General features: G+C 34.6%; 3 protein-coding genes across 9 annotated transcripts in view; 1 reads left to right on the top strand and 2 right to left on the bottom strand.

Moving 5' to 3' along the window:
- Nucleotides 1-11,620, bottom strand: part of LOC120626178 (histone-lysine N-methyltransferase 2C-like) — a 59,790-nt gene extending 48,170 nt beyond the window's left edge. For 6 of the 7 annotated variants that reach the window (XM_039893541.1, XM_039893544.1, XM_039893547.1 and 3 more), the window contains exons 1-14: nt 11,479-11,620; nt 11,217-11,304; nt 9,148-9,358; nt 8,813-8,953; nt 8,252-8,524; nt 6,969-7,245; nt 6,024-6,138; nt 4,476-4,595; nt 3,395-3,684; nt 2,538-2,617; nt 2,026-2,159; nt 1,547-1,641; nt 933-1,200; nt 118-278 (exon numbers count right to left, since the gene is read on the bottom strand). In XM_039893541.1, the coding sequence (XP_039749475.1) occupies nt 118-278; nt 933-1,200; nt 1,547-1,641; nt 2,026-2,159; nt 2,538-2,617; nt 3,395-3,684; nt 4,476-4,595; nt 6,024-6,138; nt 6,969-7,245; nt 8,252-8,524; nt 8,813-8,953; nt 9,148-9,358; nt 11,217-11,304 (2,253 nt within the window). In that variant the 5' untranslated portion in view covers nt 11,479-11,620. The remainder of the gene's footprint in view (nt 1-117; nt 279-932; nt 1,201-1,546; nt 1,642-2,025; nt 2,160-2,537; nt 2,618-3,394; nt 3,685-4,475; nt 4,596-6,023; nt 6,139-6,968; nt 7,246-8,251; nt 8,525-8,812; nt 8,954-9,147; nt 9,359-11,216; nt 11,305-11,478) is intronic. The other variant, XM_039893545.1, reaches the window with a different exon arrangement.
- A 727-nt stretch (nt 11,621-12,347) lies between these two features.
- On the top strand, nt 12,348-15,303 carry LOC120626179 (peroxiredoxin-2). The gene is made up of 4 exons (XM_039893549.1): nt 12,348-12,636; nt 12,708-12,825; nt 13,655-14,060; nt 14,224-15,303. Exons 1-4 carry the CDS (start codon nt 12,465-12,467, stop codon nt 14,275-14,277), a joined length of 750 nt encoding a protein of 249 aa, XP_039749483.1. The 5' UTR covers nt 12,348-12,464; the 3' UTR covers nt 14,278-15,303.
- A 778-nt stretch (nt 15,304-16,081) lies between these two features.
- Nucleotides 16,082-18,885, bottom strand: LOC120626580 (rhodanese domain-containing protein CG4456-like). Its single transcript, XM_039894133.1, has 4 exons — nt 18,488-18,885; nt 17,750-17,950; nt 17,159-17,321; nt 16,082-16,344 (listed from the first exon to the last, which is right to left on the bottom strand). The coding sequence occupies exons 1-4, from the start codon at nt 18,540-18,542 to the stop codon at nt 16,293-16,295; spliced, it is 471 nt and encodes a 156-aa protein (XP_039750067.1). The 5' UTR covers nt 18,543-18,885; the 3' UTR covers nt 16,082-16,292.
- Nucleotides 18,886-19,531: the final 646 nt, after the last annotated feature.

Here is a 19,531-nt window from a genome sequence, read left to right as displayed (position 1 = left end):
GCCCTTTTCACTATCTTAAGCAAAAAAATCTCGTCACCCCATTGCTTTGTTGCTGCGTGAAAGAAGGACACAATTTCATATTTTATAGTATTAGTTTATGCATTCATCGATTCTTACCTTAATACTGACACAGTACGGATGATAAGTCTGCCCGCACTGCGAGCAAGCTATCAGACATCCCTCAGAGTCAGTGCCTATAGCGCCGCACATCACACATAGGTCTTGAGTCAGCACGAATTTATCTTTACTTGAACACAGTACCAGTTTGTTTTCAACCCCTGAAACAAATCTTTAGGTTACTAAAAATCCTAACCGTCCAATTGTAATTTGTGTTTTCGACCTAATCATATCTTACACACACAGGTTTTGAGTGTTAAGTCAGCAAAAATTTATATTTATTCGAAAAAAAGTATTTGTAAATTTTCTACTCATTATTGGGTCCAGTAACTAATAATGTGTTCTAAATCACAACCATCCAATCGAAAATTACCATGAGCCAAAGAGCGGTGGGTCTTTTGTAATGTCTAATTTTAGACTTACACCGCAAATCGACATCAATCACAAGTCTTGAGTCAGCACAAAATCATCACTTGACCAAGGTACCAAAACCTCATACACTACTCCTGATACACATCCTTAGGTAACTGAAAATGTTTCCTACCTCTGAAGCACGAATGTTACTGAAAATTCTAACCAATCCTAATCCAATGGAAAATTAAAATGACGTAAATAACTAGTGGGTATTTTTGAGGTCGTGTTCATTTTCTATAGGTACATAACACACAAGTATTGAGTAACCAAAGTGTATCTTTACTTGAAAAAAGATCAAGTTTGTTATCTACCTCTGAAACAAGATATTACTCCTAACGAAGCGACAAATCTTAACTATATAATCATTAATATATTAATTCATAATATAATACTGTTATTACCTGGATCATCATCAGAGGTCTTGTTATCGGGAGCTTGAGGTCTTTGTAACCCTAACCCAGGGACCCCAAACACGCCTCTCATCTTTGGCTTAGAACCTCTTTTTCGCCCCAAATCGAAAACCGATCTCTGCCGCTTTTGAAATCCAAGTTTTCCGGCTGGTGGGAAGCCACCTTTGAGTTTATAACCACCGATCTTTTTCTTGGCCACTTTGGATGACACCGAGTAAGGTTTGCCTTTTCCTAGTCCCACATCAATCTGCGAGACAACCTGGGTAATTAAAAATTACTGTTTTCGAAACAATACAAAAATAACGGCTTTAAAGAGAAGAACAAGCTGGCTACGCTTTGCTATGGCAATCTGGCAATATAGCAGACCAAACCATAGCAAAGCATTGCCCTGTTCCATTCCTGTTAGAACGTTGAGGAAAAAAGTATATACAAAACACTTTATATACAAATGCAACATTGAATAAAGTTTTAAAGTATGTTGTACAATACCTTAAATTTTTTATTATTCGCGACAAGAAAAATTTATAAAACTTTAATGCTTTACAATACTTATGATGTTAACTCTGAACAAGTTTTAAAAACACATTACTTTAGCCTGAAAATACCTTAGGTTCAATAGCAAGCGGATCTTGGTCTTGTGGTGTATCCTCACCAAACGAGGAATCTTGAGATGTTGAAGCCATATTGTCCTCTTCAAATGCTAAAAATAAAAATAATAAAACAATCTCAGCTCATAATACATTTTCATCTCACGAGGCCTTCTTTATTCGCACGCAAAACGCAATTTTATCCGCTAATAAGTTATTTCCTAATAACCTTTCCAATAGAAATATTAGAATATAAATTTATATCAAAAGCGAATCCACGAAATTGCCAAACAGAATTGAAATATACAGTGTTTTTAAGAGTCATACTTCAATAAAATAGGCATGCATCTATAGTGAGATGTAAAATGATATATTTTGCAAGACTATAAAATAATTTGTCTCTTCTCGAAATTTAATCATAAAATACATAAATGCAAAATGTACTTTACTGAAAAATATACAGGTTTGTCTAAAAAAAATATCCAAGATTGACTTACATCCAGATTTGGAGCCAGTCGCTTGCTGATTTGCTTTACATATAGGACAGCTGTATTCATATGTTGGGTTCTGTTCTTTCTTTAGCCTGTATTGATGAGGATCCGCCTCTGGGTCACACAATCCGTGTACGTATCTAAAGAAAAAAAGTAAAGAATGTTGACGCGCTTAAATCATTATGAGCGGTTTTTTTAATCGCCAAATATTTTTTTAACATCTGACGTCTTGGCAATTTTTGTATAGGAAATATGGCAAACTTATTCTTTAGCCAGGTTATATAACAATACAAAATACCCTTAAATTATGTTTATTCTAATAACTACATGAAAACAAAATGAGAAAAAAATATTATTTTAACTTATTTTTAGCTCGTATATTTTTAGGCATCATATAACTTTTAGCATCTTATGTGAGTGTGTATGCATGAGTGCGAGTGTGCGGGTGAGTGTGTGTATACGCGAGTGCGTGCGTGTTATGTGGTTTGCATAAGTATTGTGCGTGTGTGTGTCCATACCTGCGACAAGCAGAACATCGTATCATATCCCGATACGCAGCAGCGCGGTACGCACGACGGCACAGTGGACAGCAAGAGCCCTTCAGACAAACAATCAATTTGTTTATACATAATAAAATTGTACCTGATTGACTTCGAGGGCGAATTGGTCCACGTATAGTTTACGCGATATAAGTATACACCCAAAAAATTATTCTGTATTCCGCAACTATTAGTAATCATTTATTACATAAAATAAACAACCTAGTAGGAGTCTTAAAAGTGCACTGAGTTTTATTGCTGATATTGGGTTGTATCCAACATTACCAAAATTCATGTTGATAGCTTTCATCTCATTTTTCCCAAATACTACTACTACATGGGTCCACTTGGCACACTTATTGGCCATAGCGGCGCATTTAAGTTACTTTTCATTAACTCATCTCTCACAAAACATAATAATTATAGAGATTGTCAAACTATAAAATGATGTTGGAACAATCTGCATAGTTTCTGGCCGGCTCTTCTCAGTGGAATCTGCCTTCCAAACCGGTGATAGTCACTACAAACAGACCAACTTGACGTTTTAAAAGTGCTTATAAACTAGGCCTACTTGAAATAAATGAATTATGAATAAGTCGAAGAGAGGCCGCATTCGGCGACCTGGGCGGCCTGCTGAGCTTCTGGAGTGAGCTCGGCTGGCTGGAGTGATGCAGCTGGGAGCCGCATCAGTGGCCATACGTACAACGGACGGAAAAGGCAGGAACAGAAGAACAAGAAGAAGAAGGAGAATGAGAAGAAGAAGGAGAATGAGAAGAAGAAGGAGAAGGAGAAGAAGAAGAAGAATAGGGTTACGCAAGCACGGTGGCGCGGCTTACCTTGTTGCGCTGCTGGTAGCACGAGTCGCAGACGGTGTAGTGCGCGTGCCAGCGCGACGAGGGCCCGGCGCCCGGAGAGCGGGCCCCGCAGTCGCTGCACACGCGGCAACATTTGCACTTCCAGCCGTACTTGGGTACGGTGGCCATGACGGGGCGCAGGCACGTAGCGTGGTACAGCTTGTCGCAGTGCTCGCACGACACGGCACGCGCGTCGCCCGAGCCCGTGCCGGACTCGCCGCGGCACACCTGGCACACGCGGCACGAACGGCACGACCAGCCCGCTCGCACGCCTACGACAGGTTGCTTCTTAAATATTTTCTAATGGCAATGTGAGATGGTGATAGCAAAAAGAACAACCCGCTAATCTTGTTGTGGGCTTTTTTCTTAGACCAGGGCGCGTTTGGAACCCGTAAACGTACGAAAGTAGCTTTAGTTTTAAGTTTACAATTGTAGTTATCGCCATCACTACTCACTGCTATGTACACTTTTTGTATACAATCAACGCATCAAAAGTGCAATCTATGTGCCTATTTGAATAAAGAAATATTTGACTTTGACACAAATTTTATGTTCAGGCACCGGAGAGACGACGCAAAAATTCTCGCGCGGCATGAATAAACGATGATAGCCTATTGTGTAATACTTCGGCTTTCCTTTCGTGTAGACAAAAATTTCGGGCCCCGGCAAGCACCACTGACGTTTTATGCAATTGAGCATGAAATGCACTTGCTTCAACGGTGAAGGAAAACATCGTGAGGAAACCTGAGAGTTTTACACAACGTTCTCAATCAATCCGCACTGGGCTGTAGCCTTAACCCTTTCTCATTGTGGGAGGAGACCCGTGATCTGTAGTGGGCCGGTAATGTGATGTGTTTTTTTTGTTATTAATTTTTTTGTCTGTTTTCTTTTTATTTTTGTTACCATTATTAGTATTTCTCTCTTTTCTATATTTTATACCCTAATTTTAAATAAATACATATTGTTCGTGTAGTTCAAAGTGGAATGCAAATAATAATGTAATGTTAATTAGTGTAAGTGAAATTGTCCGTACTAATTAATATACAAATAAATAATGACTTACCAGGCAGCTGAGCGAGTCCCACGCAAGTTCCATGATAGTGACCGCCGCAAGTCACGCATGTCATTAAGTTTGATATGTCACCAATGGTCCTACAAGTCCGACAGTCGATATCACCTGTACCTACAATAATATACCAATTAAACCATACTCTTAAGATAAGGTCTGGCTATTTGCCAAATCACAACTGTTGAAGAATTAAAATTATATTTAATACGTTAGTTTTGATTGGTCAAAAAACGTTTCGTTCTCAATTAAGATTAGTATCGCGTATATCAAGGGTCTATTCTAGGTCCTTAACTGTTTCTAGTGTACATTGTAACGAGATCTTATAGATACATGCTTTCCTACCTAATATATTAATGTTTATAATCACTATTTGTGGTACATAAATAATAGAAAAAAATAACACTAGTATTATAGTAAATTTCGTATTGTAATTTTTATGGCACTGATTACAGCAGAGTACAGAAGAGTTCCCCTCCTCTTCCCACGGCTGTCGTACGAGGCGACTTAGGGAATTTAAAAGACAACTGGCAGTAGCCTTTTTGTACTTCTACTGTGATCACTAACCAGTCTTCCTAGCGTGGTTATTATAGGAAATCCTGTTGGGAAAGTTGGAAGAGTATGGAATAATTTATTTTTGTATTGCTTTAACTGTGTACATTCTTTTTGGTGTTGTAAATGGGAACAGTGCCAATAGTTTGCCACTTTCTGACGTGCTATTTCCTGATAAATAAATAATACGACAATACACACATCACCATCTAGGCCCAAAGTAAACCTAGCTTGTGTTGTGGGTAAGATGACTGATGAATATTTTTATGAATAATATAAATAAATGCATATAATATACATATAAATATATACACCCAGACACTGAAAAACATTCATGTTCATCACACAAACATTGTCCAGTTGTGGGAAAAGAACCGACAGACTTAGACTTAGAAAGCATGGTCACTGCCCACTGCGCCAGTTTGTCGCCAAATACTACGAGTTTATTTGCATACGACTATTAACTTTACACTTAAAACACAGTCTATTGTTGGACTAAATAGTCCAGCTATGGACTATTCAATCTAAATTAAGATTTGATCGATTGATTCTAAAAGTTATACCATTTTTCTGAACAAGATAACATTGCAAGAAAGCATTCTTATGCATTTGATTGTAGAATCTGTTTACATTGCATCAAATTAATAATTATTGTAATCCGCTGTATGCTGTGTGCTGTTGTAATCAGTAAGCTAATTTACTAGCATAATTTGACGGCCGATTAGCGCAGTGGCGGCGACCCTGCTTTCTGAGTCCAAGTCCGTGGATTCGATTCCTACAACTGGACAATATTTTTGTGATGAACATGAATGTTTTTTAGTGTTTGGGTGTTTATCTATATATTATAAGTATTTATGTATAATATTCAACAGATCAGTTATCTTAGTACCCAAAACACAAGCTACGCTTACTTTGGGACTAGATGGCGATGTGTGTATTGTTGTAGTAAAAAAAAAAAAAGTTTTTGTTTACAAGAAATAAATAGAAACTTACAGTCGACTGGCACTTGATATAAATGATCCTTGCAAAACGATGATCTAGTTTGAAAGTCCATGAAGCCACCAGAAGCGAGAACACAAGGCAGGTGGAAATATTTACTGCAACTCATCTGCAAATGATAAAACAAGACTTTCATTACACTATATACAATATATTAAATACTGTTGCGACTGTTTCAGAAACATTTCACTGTGATATCTTAAATGAGCTATACTACATTATAAGTATGTATACGACTATTTCAGCCATATTCAGCCAGATTATAAATAGAGATGAAAGCTGTATAAAGTTGTTGCTTCCCAAGGATGGGCACAGAATACTTTTCTTCATGGACAACCACTATTCAAGCAAGATTTTACCTATGCATTGATAAAGTAATCTTGAAGAAATGTTGCGTAGGGTTAGTTAGATAGCTTACATTAAAAACAAAAGACTATTTTCGTTTAAAGAAAAATATGCATTTTGAAATAAACATAACAACACATCTACTAAGGCATAATTAAACCTCAATCGGTTTTATCCGTACTGGTATTTCGATAAATACCGATGCTGAACGATTTCAGCGCTCGGTAATTATGAGCAGGTATTTTTAAAGCTCCATACAAAATATTATGGGTAAGTGTGAGGGTAGTTCTTAAAAAAATATGATTGTGTTGCAATAATTATAAAATCAGTTTTGCATATCGCACTTCATTATTATGTAAACTTTGCACAGGATATTCCGGCTATATATTATTATATTTTTTAGTTGGAGTAGAGTAATGTCTCAAGTTCGTCCTAATTTAATAGGATACTTTATTATAGCTGATACATCCATGAAGGAGTCCATTTTCATTTTTGACTGCCACTCATATGACCTTTGCATACCCTATAAACTCAACACAAACTTGACATTAATCAAAGTGGTGAAATTTTATCAACAGGACGTAAAACACTTACCTTGCAAGGAATGCTTGCACCGTGTCGCTGACAAAAGGAACATTTTCTACTGAGGGCAGCTGTAACAATCCCTCTAACCCTGGCTTCTTCTAGTTGCTCTTTATCCTCCTCAGAATTACATGCAGCGGCAACTTGATCTTGAAATGGCGGACTGAATTCAAGGCAGGATCGGTGAACGTAAAGCATTCCAGATGATACCACTGCAGGCAGTTCTAAGGGTTCTATAAACCCAATGATGGATAGTTCATCCGTGTGCTCCATGTTGTATAAGGGGGTCCTAAAAATTTGCAATATTTACATATTATGAAAACGAAGCTTAATTTGCTCCACGCTATTCGCGGAGTATAGCAAATTAAGCTTCTTCATATCAACCCATTACTTGTCCACTACGGGGCACAGATCTCCTCTCACATTGTAAATTATTGCTCTAACCAGGTTGCTCTTCTAATAATTTAAAATGACATTGTGAGATGGTGATAACAAAAAAAAAACACCCGGCTAAGTTTGTTGTGGGCTTCTTCTTAGACCAGGACGCGTTTGGAACCCTTGTAGCTTTAGTTTTAAGTTTACGAATGTGGTTATCGCCATCATCTTACTACCGTGTGGTTCTTATGTACGCATCAAAAGTGCCACCTGTAAAGTACCTGTACTTGAATAAAGATATTTTTGACTTTGACTTTGAGAAGGGGGGCCAAGTGTGTATTGATGGACTCCACACACTTTTGACAACATTATGGAGAACTCTGAGGGATGCAGTTTGCCCCACGATGTTTTCCTTCACCATTGAAGCAAGTGAAATTTTAATCTCTTAAAAATTGTTTTATAACAAACTTGTTAAAGATCTATTTTTGTCTGATCTTGGGAACCTGAGTCATGCCTATTCCCTTCGGTTTCGTATGGGGATTGACTATATTGTATATATTTATGTATTATTAATATTCATTGTAAATGTATATATTAATCATCAGTATCTATATATAATATTCTTAGTTTGTTATATACATATATATATATATATATACATAGTATTTATGTATAAGTAGGTATATATGCAAATTAATATTTATATTTATATGCTTCACCTATCTCTCTTCTTGTGCTGTGTATGCCCTTGATTGCCTGGAAGAGATCGCGACGATGGCGCCAAATTGTATACATTGCGTTATACATTTTTTTTTTACAATTTTTCTGTATGTTTATGTGGTGAACAATAAAAGTGTATTCATTCATTCATGACTAGATTATAATTAAGGATTGATCCCACATCAATCAACATTACTTACTTGCATTTATTGAATGCCTTCTGCCGCCTACTAAGCGGCATTGCCTGTTGCTGTTGGATACTTTCCATCAACTCTGGTGGTGGTGAGGCTAACCCCGCAGGCATCGCTAGTATCGGTGTACTCGGTGTACTGGTGGGGGTGGCGCCGCCAGAGTTGCTTACCACCGGCGTGGTGCTACCGTCGGTATCAACGGGGCAGACAGTCTGACGCATCTCTCCCTGTCCCAGTTGACTGCGCTCGCTGAGGTTGCATAAGGCACATACTTTTCCAGGCCTGAAATAATTATGTAAGATACACTTTTTTTTATTTTCGTTTTCTCAATTTTATTTTGTTTTATTTAATTGTTATTTGCTTTTATTGTTTCACAGGCACTTTCCTATTTACATAACAAATGCTACCGTCAATAGAAAAATTAAAAATTCATAAAAATATGCTATAACAATACAAACACCGCCATGTAGCTCCTGGGCCTGTCGCCGTACTTGGTTGGCCTGAACCGCCCGTTATATACTTAATTTAGATCTTTTACATATTTTAGAATACTATAATCAATATTGGTACCATTTTTCAGGCATGTATGGCGGTTCCTCCGGGGCTGGCATGGTGAAGTCATCCTCGTCTACCATATCATCAGGTGCTTCATCCCGGCTACTTCGGTGTCTCTTAGCTCCTCTGACAGAGCCAGCTAGATTACCTCTATACCTGCAACAATATATGCTTTAAAATTCTAATATAAATATAATTAATAATTGACAAATACAAAATTACCTAATATAATGAAAAAAATGATGATTTTTTGAAAAAAATTATAAATACGGTCAGTAGAACTTATACTAATATAACTAAAATTCTACAACTTTATTACATGTATAGATAGATTATACACAAGATTTTACCGTCTAACTATTTTCCCTTCACGTGCCAGCTTAGGGCCCTCTTTGCGCGGCCTACCAGGGCCCCTCCTGCCTGATGTGAAGAATGGCCGTGTGTAAGTCTGATGATGGAAGAATGCTGGTTGTGAAACCACGGCCAGTGGAGACGCCGGTTCCTCGCCTCTCGGTGAAGAGGCACATGATGTTGGTGTTGATGCAGGGCCTGGGTAGAAATCTATAAGGAATTCCAATTATTTTAGTTGGAAGTTATGAATATATAGAAGTAGCTGTAGAAGGACCATAAAATTAAAAAAATCCTGGCATTGCCTGGACACAGCTGGAGATAAGATTACTCCAGCTGTCTCCTAGACCAATGATGAACCTAAAAATCATTTCCTTTTTCTTAATTTCCGGTTTCATATTCTACATTTCATGTTCAACCTTAATAATAAAAAATATCTGCAAAAACATTTCCTATTCATCCCCTACTTTAGCATTCTTGAAAGTTGATAGCCAACAAAACATTGATGTTAGTATATCTTACTTATAATTACTTACCTAGATGCGAATTTTGGTGTCTTCAACTATTATTACTATTATTAACTTATACTTCCAACCCCTATTTCAACCATTTATTCTTATCTGGGTTCTCCAAGCTATAAACTATCTCATTGAAAAAGTTTAGCTCTTGATCTCATGATAAATCAGTCAGTCAGTTATGTGTTTAATATTTTATATACTATGTAGAATACTCAACTGGTATAATACCATAAGGGCATCTTTTCTCGCTGCTCATGCTATTTGTATTGTTTTATGTTTTGTACAATTAAGTATTTTATTTTTATTCAAACAACATTATTGCGTGTTAGAGGAAAAGATACAATGGAAAGACTTACAAATAACACAAGCAAAAGGTGACCTTATCACTAAGGGTGATATTTCCTAGGCTACTTACACAAAAGGATCATAAATAACTGAGAAACCAGATATTGCAAAGTATACAATATAACAACATAGATCTAAACTACAAAAAGTATGTACTATTAAGTTTATACATACAAATAAAGTATAAACATATTTATAAAAACAGATAGTGTTTCTTGACATGGTTTTTAAAGTCACCAATGATTCAGAGAATATAATTTCATCAGGCAGAGCATTCCAGTGTTGGCCTTAAAGTTACAAAGGCTCAGAATGCATACTGAGATAAGGAGAAGCCATGCGTTCTTTTTTTTATCACCATCTCTAATCGTTATCAATAAAAATTATTATAAAATAATTGGTTAGGGCAAAAATTTATACCTAAAAATTTATAATAATATATAAGCAGAACTTTTTAAGAGACATCTACAAGATGTAAAATTATATAATTTCCTTTAAACAAATTACTAATTTTATATTGCATTAGTCACATTTTTTCTTAAATTTAGAAATATTTTAGTGAACACTATCTTTATTTTAAAATCTTTAGAATTATCCCATCCTCCAAGACTCCATTGTTTATGCTCATATACATGAATGGGCATATTGTGTATGTTTGTTTGAGTTGAAACCAATTGACTAAATGTGGAGAAAAGATGGAGAAAAGATGGATTAGAGTTTGGCTAAGCAGATTTCAAACTCAACTGTGTTAATTTATCAGAGCCACTAGGAACCAGGTTATTACGAAATTTACTTTATCGCAAAGTATTTATTTCACATACATTAATAAAAATACTCTTCCTTAAGTTTTCTGTCCTGTTCAGTTCATGCCTTTACATTACTTCAACATGTTTTTTCTATTTTAAGAACTAAGTATGTTCATTATTAACACTAAAAAGTAAGAAAAAGCATTTTTACAATTTAGCCAAGCAACACTGGTAATTAAAAATGTTTTTCTTCATTACGTGAGCATATTAATCTGTTAGCTATTGCCACTAAGACCAAGAGAGTCTGCAGCAATCTTAACAAGAGAGTCTAAAGTAGGATATTCACTAGCCTCATGATAATAAGGAAGAATTTGAAGTCCAATGTTATACAGTACAGGTAACACAGGTATAGGTTACAATGTTTTAAATTGAACTAAAATATGGATAAATAAGAATAGTCAGTACCTGAGGACGGTGGAACCTCGCTCTCTTCGTCTGATCCATCATCAGCTAATAAATCCACATCCAGGACCCCTTCGTCTTGTCCGTCCATCTACAATGTATAACACTTATAATCTTCAGAGTATTAACATTTACACATTACATTGCACTTGCCAGCGAGTATTATTCCCTTTTCGTTACCAAACATAAAACTTAATGTAATCAGACGGCCATAATGAACGACAAGTGGATACTAGCCATTTAAACCTACGAAGTACGAACTTACCGCAACTTATTGCGATGGACCGGAACGCTACTGAACTTAGGAGAATGATATAAAATGCGAAAACAAAATCATTTTAAGCTTATTTTATGCGAATACAAATAAAATAAAATTACGAAAGTACAAAATACAACATTCGCTGAGATTGCGAATGCGATGCACAATAGATAAAAAATAATATAGAAATAGACCAAAGACAAGTGATACAAACAAGCCATAAACAAGCGTCATTACCTCATCATTACAGATTAAATAAGTTATTACATACCAACTACCAAAGAACGTATAACGTATTTTTAACATTTTTAGGTTGGTTAACGTGAATCACTTAGTCTGTTGCATCGGAGGTATGGAGGGTAGAGGTAAGGAGAGTCATCTGTGTATATGAAAAAGTGTCGTCAAAATGTATTAAATTAGGATGGCGCCACATTTGCATCAGGGTAACTCTTAAAAGAAGCGCCAAATATAAATATTGTTAGAGTAGGCTTGAAAAATAAACAAGGAAGTATGGAGATACAAGGAAGTAAGGTTATATTTACCACAATATTTTGTACAACGTAAGTTGTTGAAATTCTCAATAATTAACTACTTTAGTCGATAATGACATTAAATTTTTTAACTCGGCATACTTCAATTCATCTACGATTGCTACATTCATACCATACCCTGTGCATCCACCAGCGCCATTGTGGAGGATTTTTGAACTGTTATTTAGCGCAACAACTGGACACTTTTTCAACTTTTCTCCCATATAAGAAGACTCTCCTTACCTCTACCCTCCATAATCGGAGGCCATCGACTCCAAGCTAACCATCGAGCAAAGAAGGGAATACGGTACCTATCTACAGCTACGTGTAATCAGAATTATGACAACTGACATTTGACATCGTAATTTTAGCCGTTTGTGCAGTGCACTTTGTTTTGTAGCATTGGTTTTGCTGTTTTTATTTCACAAAACAAAAACTGTGCTTTCGAAATTACTTTTTGCAATGGCAGGAGTACCGGCGGCAACAAAGCTAATTTTTGTACTAAGTTTAATTTTCAATTGTGTTCATTCTACGCTATTTGAGAGCGACTCCTGCTATTCTTTCGGAAGCGGCAATGTGTTTCCCGGCGGTGCTCGGAAAATTGATCACAAATTGCAATTTACAAAGGCTATGAGTATGTTGGATTCAAAAATTACACGAAACAAGAGTTATACTAAAAAAAATTAAATGAACGTTGCATTTTAGTTTCAAAACCGGCTCCGGAGTGGGAGGCGACAGCAGTAGTTAACGGCGAGATAACGCAGCTTTCTTTATCTAGTTTCAAAGGGAAATATTTAGTTTTCTTCTTCTACCCATTAGATTTGTAAGTAATTCGGCTTTTTTTTAATTTTATTTATTGCACAGCTTGATATTGGCCTATAGTTGCTGAAAACTAGCTAAGTTACTAGAGTAGTTTGATATAGCTCATTACTCAGCTTGCATCTACTTTCTTTCCAGTTACAGTTTTTAAAAACGAATACAAATACTCAATTTATTTGGCTGAGCAGAGAATGTCAAGAAATGATTTATAGAACTTTAACACACCCCACTGTTTCAGTGCATGCCTTTACATTTTAAAGCTTAGAACATTCCCCGATATTCAGGTTTCTCTTGCCTAAAACAACTAAACTATAGAAAAATTATAGCTTTATCATATCAACCCATTACCAGCCCAATACAAAGCTTGGGTCTCCTCCCACAATGAGAAGCATTTAGGCTGTAATCACCATGCTGGCCCAGTGCATGGTGCTACACACACCTTTGAAAGCATTATAGAGGCATGAATGAATTTATGATTCATTCATACACTTTTATTGCACACAACATAGAAAACTAAAATAAAATAAAACACACATGCAACTTAGAAAAGTAAAAGTTCAAATTCCAGCATGCACATGCTGGAATTTGAACTTGGTTCCCTGAAAGTGAAGTATTAAAGTCAACCACTGGGCTATCATTGCTTCTCTTTTCCTTCCGAATTAACAAATATAGCTTACAAAATCAAATAATAAAAATGTTAGTAGTATAGTAGGTAATAGTTAGGTTAATTTTTTTTTACAAATCACTACCAAGTGTTTAGCTGTCACACAGAATATGCAGAATTTTCTTATCCTATTTGTATTGTTGTGTTTAATAAATAATATTATTTTCAGTACTTTTGTATGCCCCACTGAAATATTGGCATTTTCTGAAAGAATAGAAGAATTCAGAAAGATCAACACTGATGTTGTGGCATGTTCAGTCGACTCACACTTCACTCACCTTGCTTGGATCAACACTCCACGTAAAGAGGGTGGACTAGGAAAAATTAACATACCTCTTTTAAGTGACCTTACTCATTCTATTGCTAAGGATTATGGAGTGTTCTTAGAAGACTTGGGTCATACACTAAGAGGCCTGTTTATAATTGATGATAAAGGCATTTTAAGACAGATTACAATGAATGACTTGCCAGTAGGCCGGTCAGTTGATGAGACCCTGAGGCTGGTCCAAGCATTCCAGTACACTGATCAACATGGTGAGGTATGCCCAGCTGGATGGAAGCCAGGACAGGATACTGTGAGTATACTCTTAAATAATGTGATTAAGTAAAAGAATCAGAACAGCAACAAAGCATCTTTAATTCCTATTAAACAAAAACATACAATTTTGTTCAACATTATTCACTAAAAAAAAAAAAATTGCAGTGTTTTTATGTAATGTCTCATTTTGTGCTTCCCAGATAATTCCCAACCCAGCTGAAAAAAAGAAGTACTTCCAAAAGGTTGCAGATTAAGATTAAAATTGGGTTCGCTTTCTACATAACAGCACAAGAATTTCATCACAAGACAAAAAGATTTTTTGGTTTTATTTTTTCTATTTGGAAAGTAATAAATCGGTTGTTTTTTTTGTGAAATAATTATTAACTGTCAATAGCTAAACAAAACAAAAGGTTTCCATGATTTTTTAATTCCTCATAACTAATATAAAATGCTTCATATCTAAGATTCAGCAGAAATTTATTGCCTTGATAAAAATGATTTTTATATTGTCTTTTTTATATATATTTGATTAAGTAATATAAGCTATCCATTAGTAAATGGAGCATCATCACAATTTAGAGAAAAATAAAATGCATTTATTATTTTTAACATACAATCTACAATATTTTATTTATGTAAAACTTAACAGGTTGACTTACATAAATATTTTTCATTGAAACAAGCTCTAATCTTTTCAAAGTTTTGTTTAAAAACTAAAAAAACTCAGAAGTCTGTGTTCCTTGGTAAGAACTAAAACCACTAATACAGAACTGGAAGATGGGAGAAATTTCTTTTTCTTCATATATTTTGTAAAGTAAACATCAGAACAACCTATCCAAGCAATACATCATATTATCAGATTCTTTGGTAATAATTTAAAAAATGCGAATGTGTGATTTTTGGTCTATTCTTCAATCACAATGCAACAGAGCCAATGAATGTTGTAATTTATGGGCTGGGGAGAGTGGCATAGGCTAAAACTTTTTATACCAGGAACATTCAGTTCGTATTGGGTATTCATGCTCTTGCGCTTTCGCATTTATGCTATCAGTGAAGAAATAGGTTTACACTACAAGTGAACAAGTGTGTATAAATATCAAAATGAGATTAAAAAATTGTAAAATACTCTGCTTCCACAAAATACATGTATAATATAGTATGTTTGAATAAGCATAATTTTAGTTTTATATAAATATCCAGTGTTTCAAGACTGATATACAACATAATATTTTTGCCTTAATAGTGTATATGGAATGTAATAAATTTATTTTTGTAATTTATTAAACTCCTTTATTTTTTCCTAACTATATTTATAATATTAATTTAATTTAATTAAATAGCACAACAACAGTTTCGGAAGAATAATCTTTGCATATATTGTGAATAAAGATTTATGAAATTGTATGATTGTAAATAATGAATGAATTCAAAACTACTTAACTTATTTGATTTGACATTACATTTGCAGCAAGTTTTATATACTATTATTTCAGCCTGAATAACAGTATCTGCAAAGCAAGCTAGCACAAAAAGCTGTTGTGCTGCTGTTCTTTGCGCTGACTAAATAGTTTGTGGTTTTATGTTATTAGGCATTATTAGGAATATTAATTATTTTAATTAACATTTTTTATTAACACTTCATTAACACAACAACCTTACTTTGATAAACATTGCCTTTTATTTATAAGAGTATTTATATTACTCAAAGTTCCTAAATGTAAAATTAAAGTATTGAACGAAGGTATCATATTGCAGGAGGGCAATTTACGTGTGTAAAGTTCGCGCAACTATTGTGAACTTTGGATTGCTACGATCTAAAGTGAACGCGGGTGAAACCGCGGCGAACAGTAAGTATTTGATATAAAACATTCTTTTTTATCTTCTTAGATAGCATATTTTAGGTATTAGCTTTACCTACTGCTATAAACTTATCATTATTGTTTTATATCCCAAGTGTTTGCAAAGTTCTTATCACTAATAGATATTATTATCTACAGCTAGAGAGCTGGTATGAATTAATGAACTTGACACAAAGATATTAGTAAAACACCAGTTTAAAAAAAAAAATTAAAGTATTATTATTCAACAAAATATAACAACAAAAGTATAATTGGTAATGTAGCTAAGTACTAATCGTAAGTAATCTCCATAATTTATCCTTCAAAGATCCACTGCTGAAAAGCAGCATTTGCCAAATCAAGTTCCCCATTTTGTTAGATATTTCCATGAAGTCTCCTTTTTTCCATAGTTTAATATTGGAATTCAGTAATTAATGAAGCTTGCTTGCCCAATCTGTCCAACTACCAAGATAGTTCTTGACACTGTAAATGAAGTGTTTTTCATATGTATAATCTGAGGTAGATACGGTACTTCAAGAATATCTGAACTATGAACTATCTCTAATGGTCTAATAATAGAAACTATGAATAATGGTCAAAACCTGTAGTATTCAACACCATGCATAACCATTGAACTGGTGAATGGTGGGATGATATTCTATTAAGATGTATATGAAAGGAGTTCAGCTTCATCTTCAGTAAGTTGAGGTTGTAGAAAATATAGACACCTAGAAGCTCTATATCTACAAGTTGCTTATTTTTGTAGTCTTGGTTTCACAGGGAATAGTCTACATTTAATGGTAAATCAACACAAAGGAGAGTGCTCAAAATTTAAGGGGAATAAAACCCAGGCCCGGCGCAAACAAAATGTTACTTATATTAAGGGTATTTTTAAAACAAAACTGAAACAATTAATGCTCCTTTTACTTGTACATTGACTACTGACCCCAGTCAAAATTAGAATAGCAATATCACACATTAAGCCATCGATGATGCTCCCTATGCAGTACTTACCTTCGCATCCCTTTAATATGAGTAAATTTTTTTTTGCGCCCAGTCTGGTGTTTTTTTTTAGTGTTGTCCTTTGATCAGGTAGTGAAGGTAACTGAATTAGGTCTAGTATCTTAGTTCCACTGGCATGCTGACTGGATATAAAATCATTGTTTCAGTGCTATCATCAGCTAGCCCGAAGATACCAGATAATTGTGCCCTGCATAGGCCTAAGACTCAAAGATGAAAAAGCTTTAAATAAATTTTACTTATTGTAAAAGAAGTCAGCACATAACCTTTTACTCACTTTTTATATCCTAAATTTATAGCATTTTGCTGTGCCATTCCAGACCTTTTCCCAATCATACAATAAAATATAATTTCACCCTCCTCTGTAGGTTTTGGCCTCTTGTATAGTGATTGGAATTCCTTATCTGTCATGATGCCTAAAGCGGTTGATACATTGCCCACTGTGAAATATATTATGTGCCTCTTGTTATTGAAAAACAAATAATTTTAACAAAACACAGTAATAAAAACATTACTTTCATTACAAATAAATAGAAATCCATCAACAACACAAATAAATTAAAACTGAAATGTCTCTAACTTTAACAAAACATAAAGTATTAAAAACATTACTTTCATTACAAATAAATAGTAATCCATCAACAACACAAATAAATTAAATTGAAATGTCTTTATAATCTAAAAATAATTACACATGGTATGGATTTTTAATAGCTTGTTCAAAACCCACTTTTTCTGTTTGGCAGCTTGAAGTCAAATGACTTTGCAAGAAGTCATCCAGATAGTAAATTTATTAAAGATATACCATCATTAATCAATTTACCTAAAATATTTAAAGTAAAAAAGAATAGTATGCAGTATAACTTACATGGAATATTAATGCTATTAGGAATTTTCCCATGTTCTTTAACTTCCTCCGGTTCTCTTACATCAACAATCAAAACATTCCCGTTCAATGTTGCATTTTTGACTTGGTGGTAATCTACAGTTAGTTCATCAACCTTAACTTTTTCAGAATAAAGACGTAGAGACACAGTTAGTGTCTGCTTTACATAAACTGTTCTGTTTTCTGTAAATTTAAAATATTTAGTATGCTATAAAGTACTCATGTATGCTGGCTCAACTGAAATATGTCACAAGTGGCTGCAATACTATTTTATTTATTTGTGTTTTTCTTACACTACAGTTATATTAATTATAAAAATAATTATAGGTTGTATTATTTAAATGAATCTTGTTATAGATGTAGGTCTTAAATTTCAAGGAATTTATGGTGGCATAGTATATCACTTCAAAGAAAACTTCTCATTAGTATGTTATTGCTGTAGTAGTCAGTAAATAGTCATAAAGACTTGTGTTCAGTATCCAGTTTGGTAAAAAATTAAGGTTTCTGGTTTTTTTACCCTCAGTTCCAGCCCATTTATACGTCAGTTAAGTCTCACTAACGTGTAATAATCATTAAAGGTTGTAAAAACCGTGTTGGAACAGCATGGCGATGCACCACCTTTAATTTGAGCCCCCGTGAGGTAGGATGCTTGTGCCCAGCAGGATGAGTTAGGCCTGAAGAGGATCATGATGATTTTAAGAAAACTAGAAAAAAACTTACGAATAGCAGAAATATTCCTGGTGCATTGTCGTACTGTTGACTTTATACACTGCATTTGTAATGATAAATTAGTTTTGTTATTTAACGCACGGCGCAATATTATTAATTATTACCTTCAAGTTTATCAAAAACACCAAATGTCACAACACTAAAATATTGTACCTAACTGTTATTCTAGGGTAAGATCATTAGATACCAATTATGTATCTTGGTAAATTTTGAGTTTAAATTTAAAAATACAACAAGTATTTAAATTAAAAACAATTATAATTATCTACCAACATCTTTTTGTGAAATTTGAATTCAAAATAGGTAGGTTCACTTTTTAGGCCGCAGTCAACACCACAGACAACGAATTTCCACTTCGGTTCGGTCCACCCGTCCACCACTCCAGTTCACTGACCTCTATTATACTATTATCTAAGATTATTATGATCTGTGACCCTGTGCTGTGACCTTAGTTACGGGCTGTGCCAGACTACGTTGTTCCTAGGTGACATTCATTAAGAAGAAGCCAATATGCTCACAGAAAACAAATGCGCAGAACACTGAGAATCTCAGCTGAGAATATTAAAATTCACCTCATAAGAAAAACGGCCTTACATTGAGACGGCAAAAAACAGCGCATGTGAAATGGACAACATACTAAACTAGTTAATTAACCGTTAACTTAGCATATAAATTTGTGTACCACAGAATCGGCACCACTGAATATCCAAAGTTAAGTTGGGTTTATGTTGGCATTTTTGTTGGTACAGTTGACAGCACCTAATCTTGTTAAATTGCAAACAAGTCGGAACAGACTTGTAACAATTTACCTTGTGACCATCAAAACTTGTATACTACGTGTGATATATTTTAAAATATCAGTACATCATGCTAAACATATGACACTACATAAAATAGATATAACTTCTTTATTGAGTGGCCTTACTTTTATTCCGCCGAGAGCGTTGGTCTAACATGGGGTTAAGAGTCTGTGGGTAATGGCTGTATTATCTTTAACATAAATTACAAACACAAAACATCGTAGTCTGTGAATAT

Source organism: Pararge aegeria, chromosome 9, assembly GCF_905163445.1.
Source record: "Pararge aegeria chromosome 9, ilParAegt1.1, whole genome shotgun sequence".
Lineage (NCBI taxonomy): Eukaryota > Metazoa > Arthropoda > Insecta > Lepidoptera > Nymphalidae > Pararge > Pararge aegeria.
Note: the sequence above shows the minus strand (reverse complement) of the source record. Positions and strands in the feature narration are given on the sequence as shown.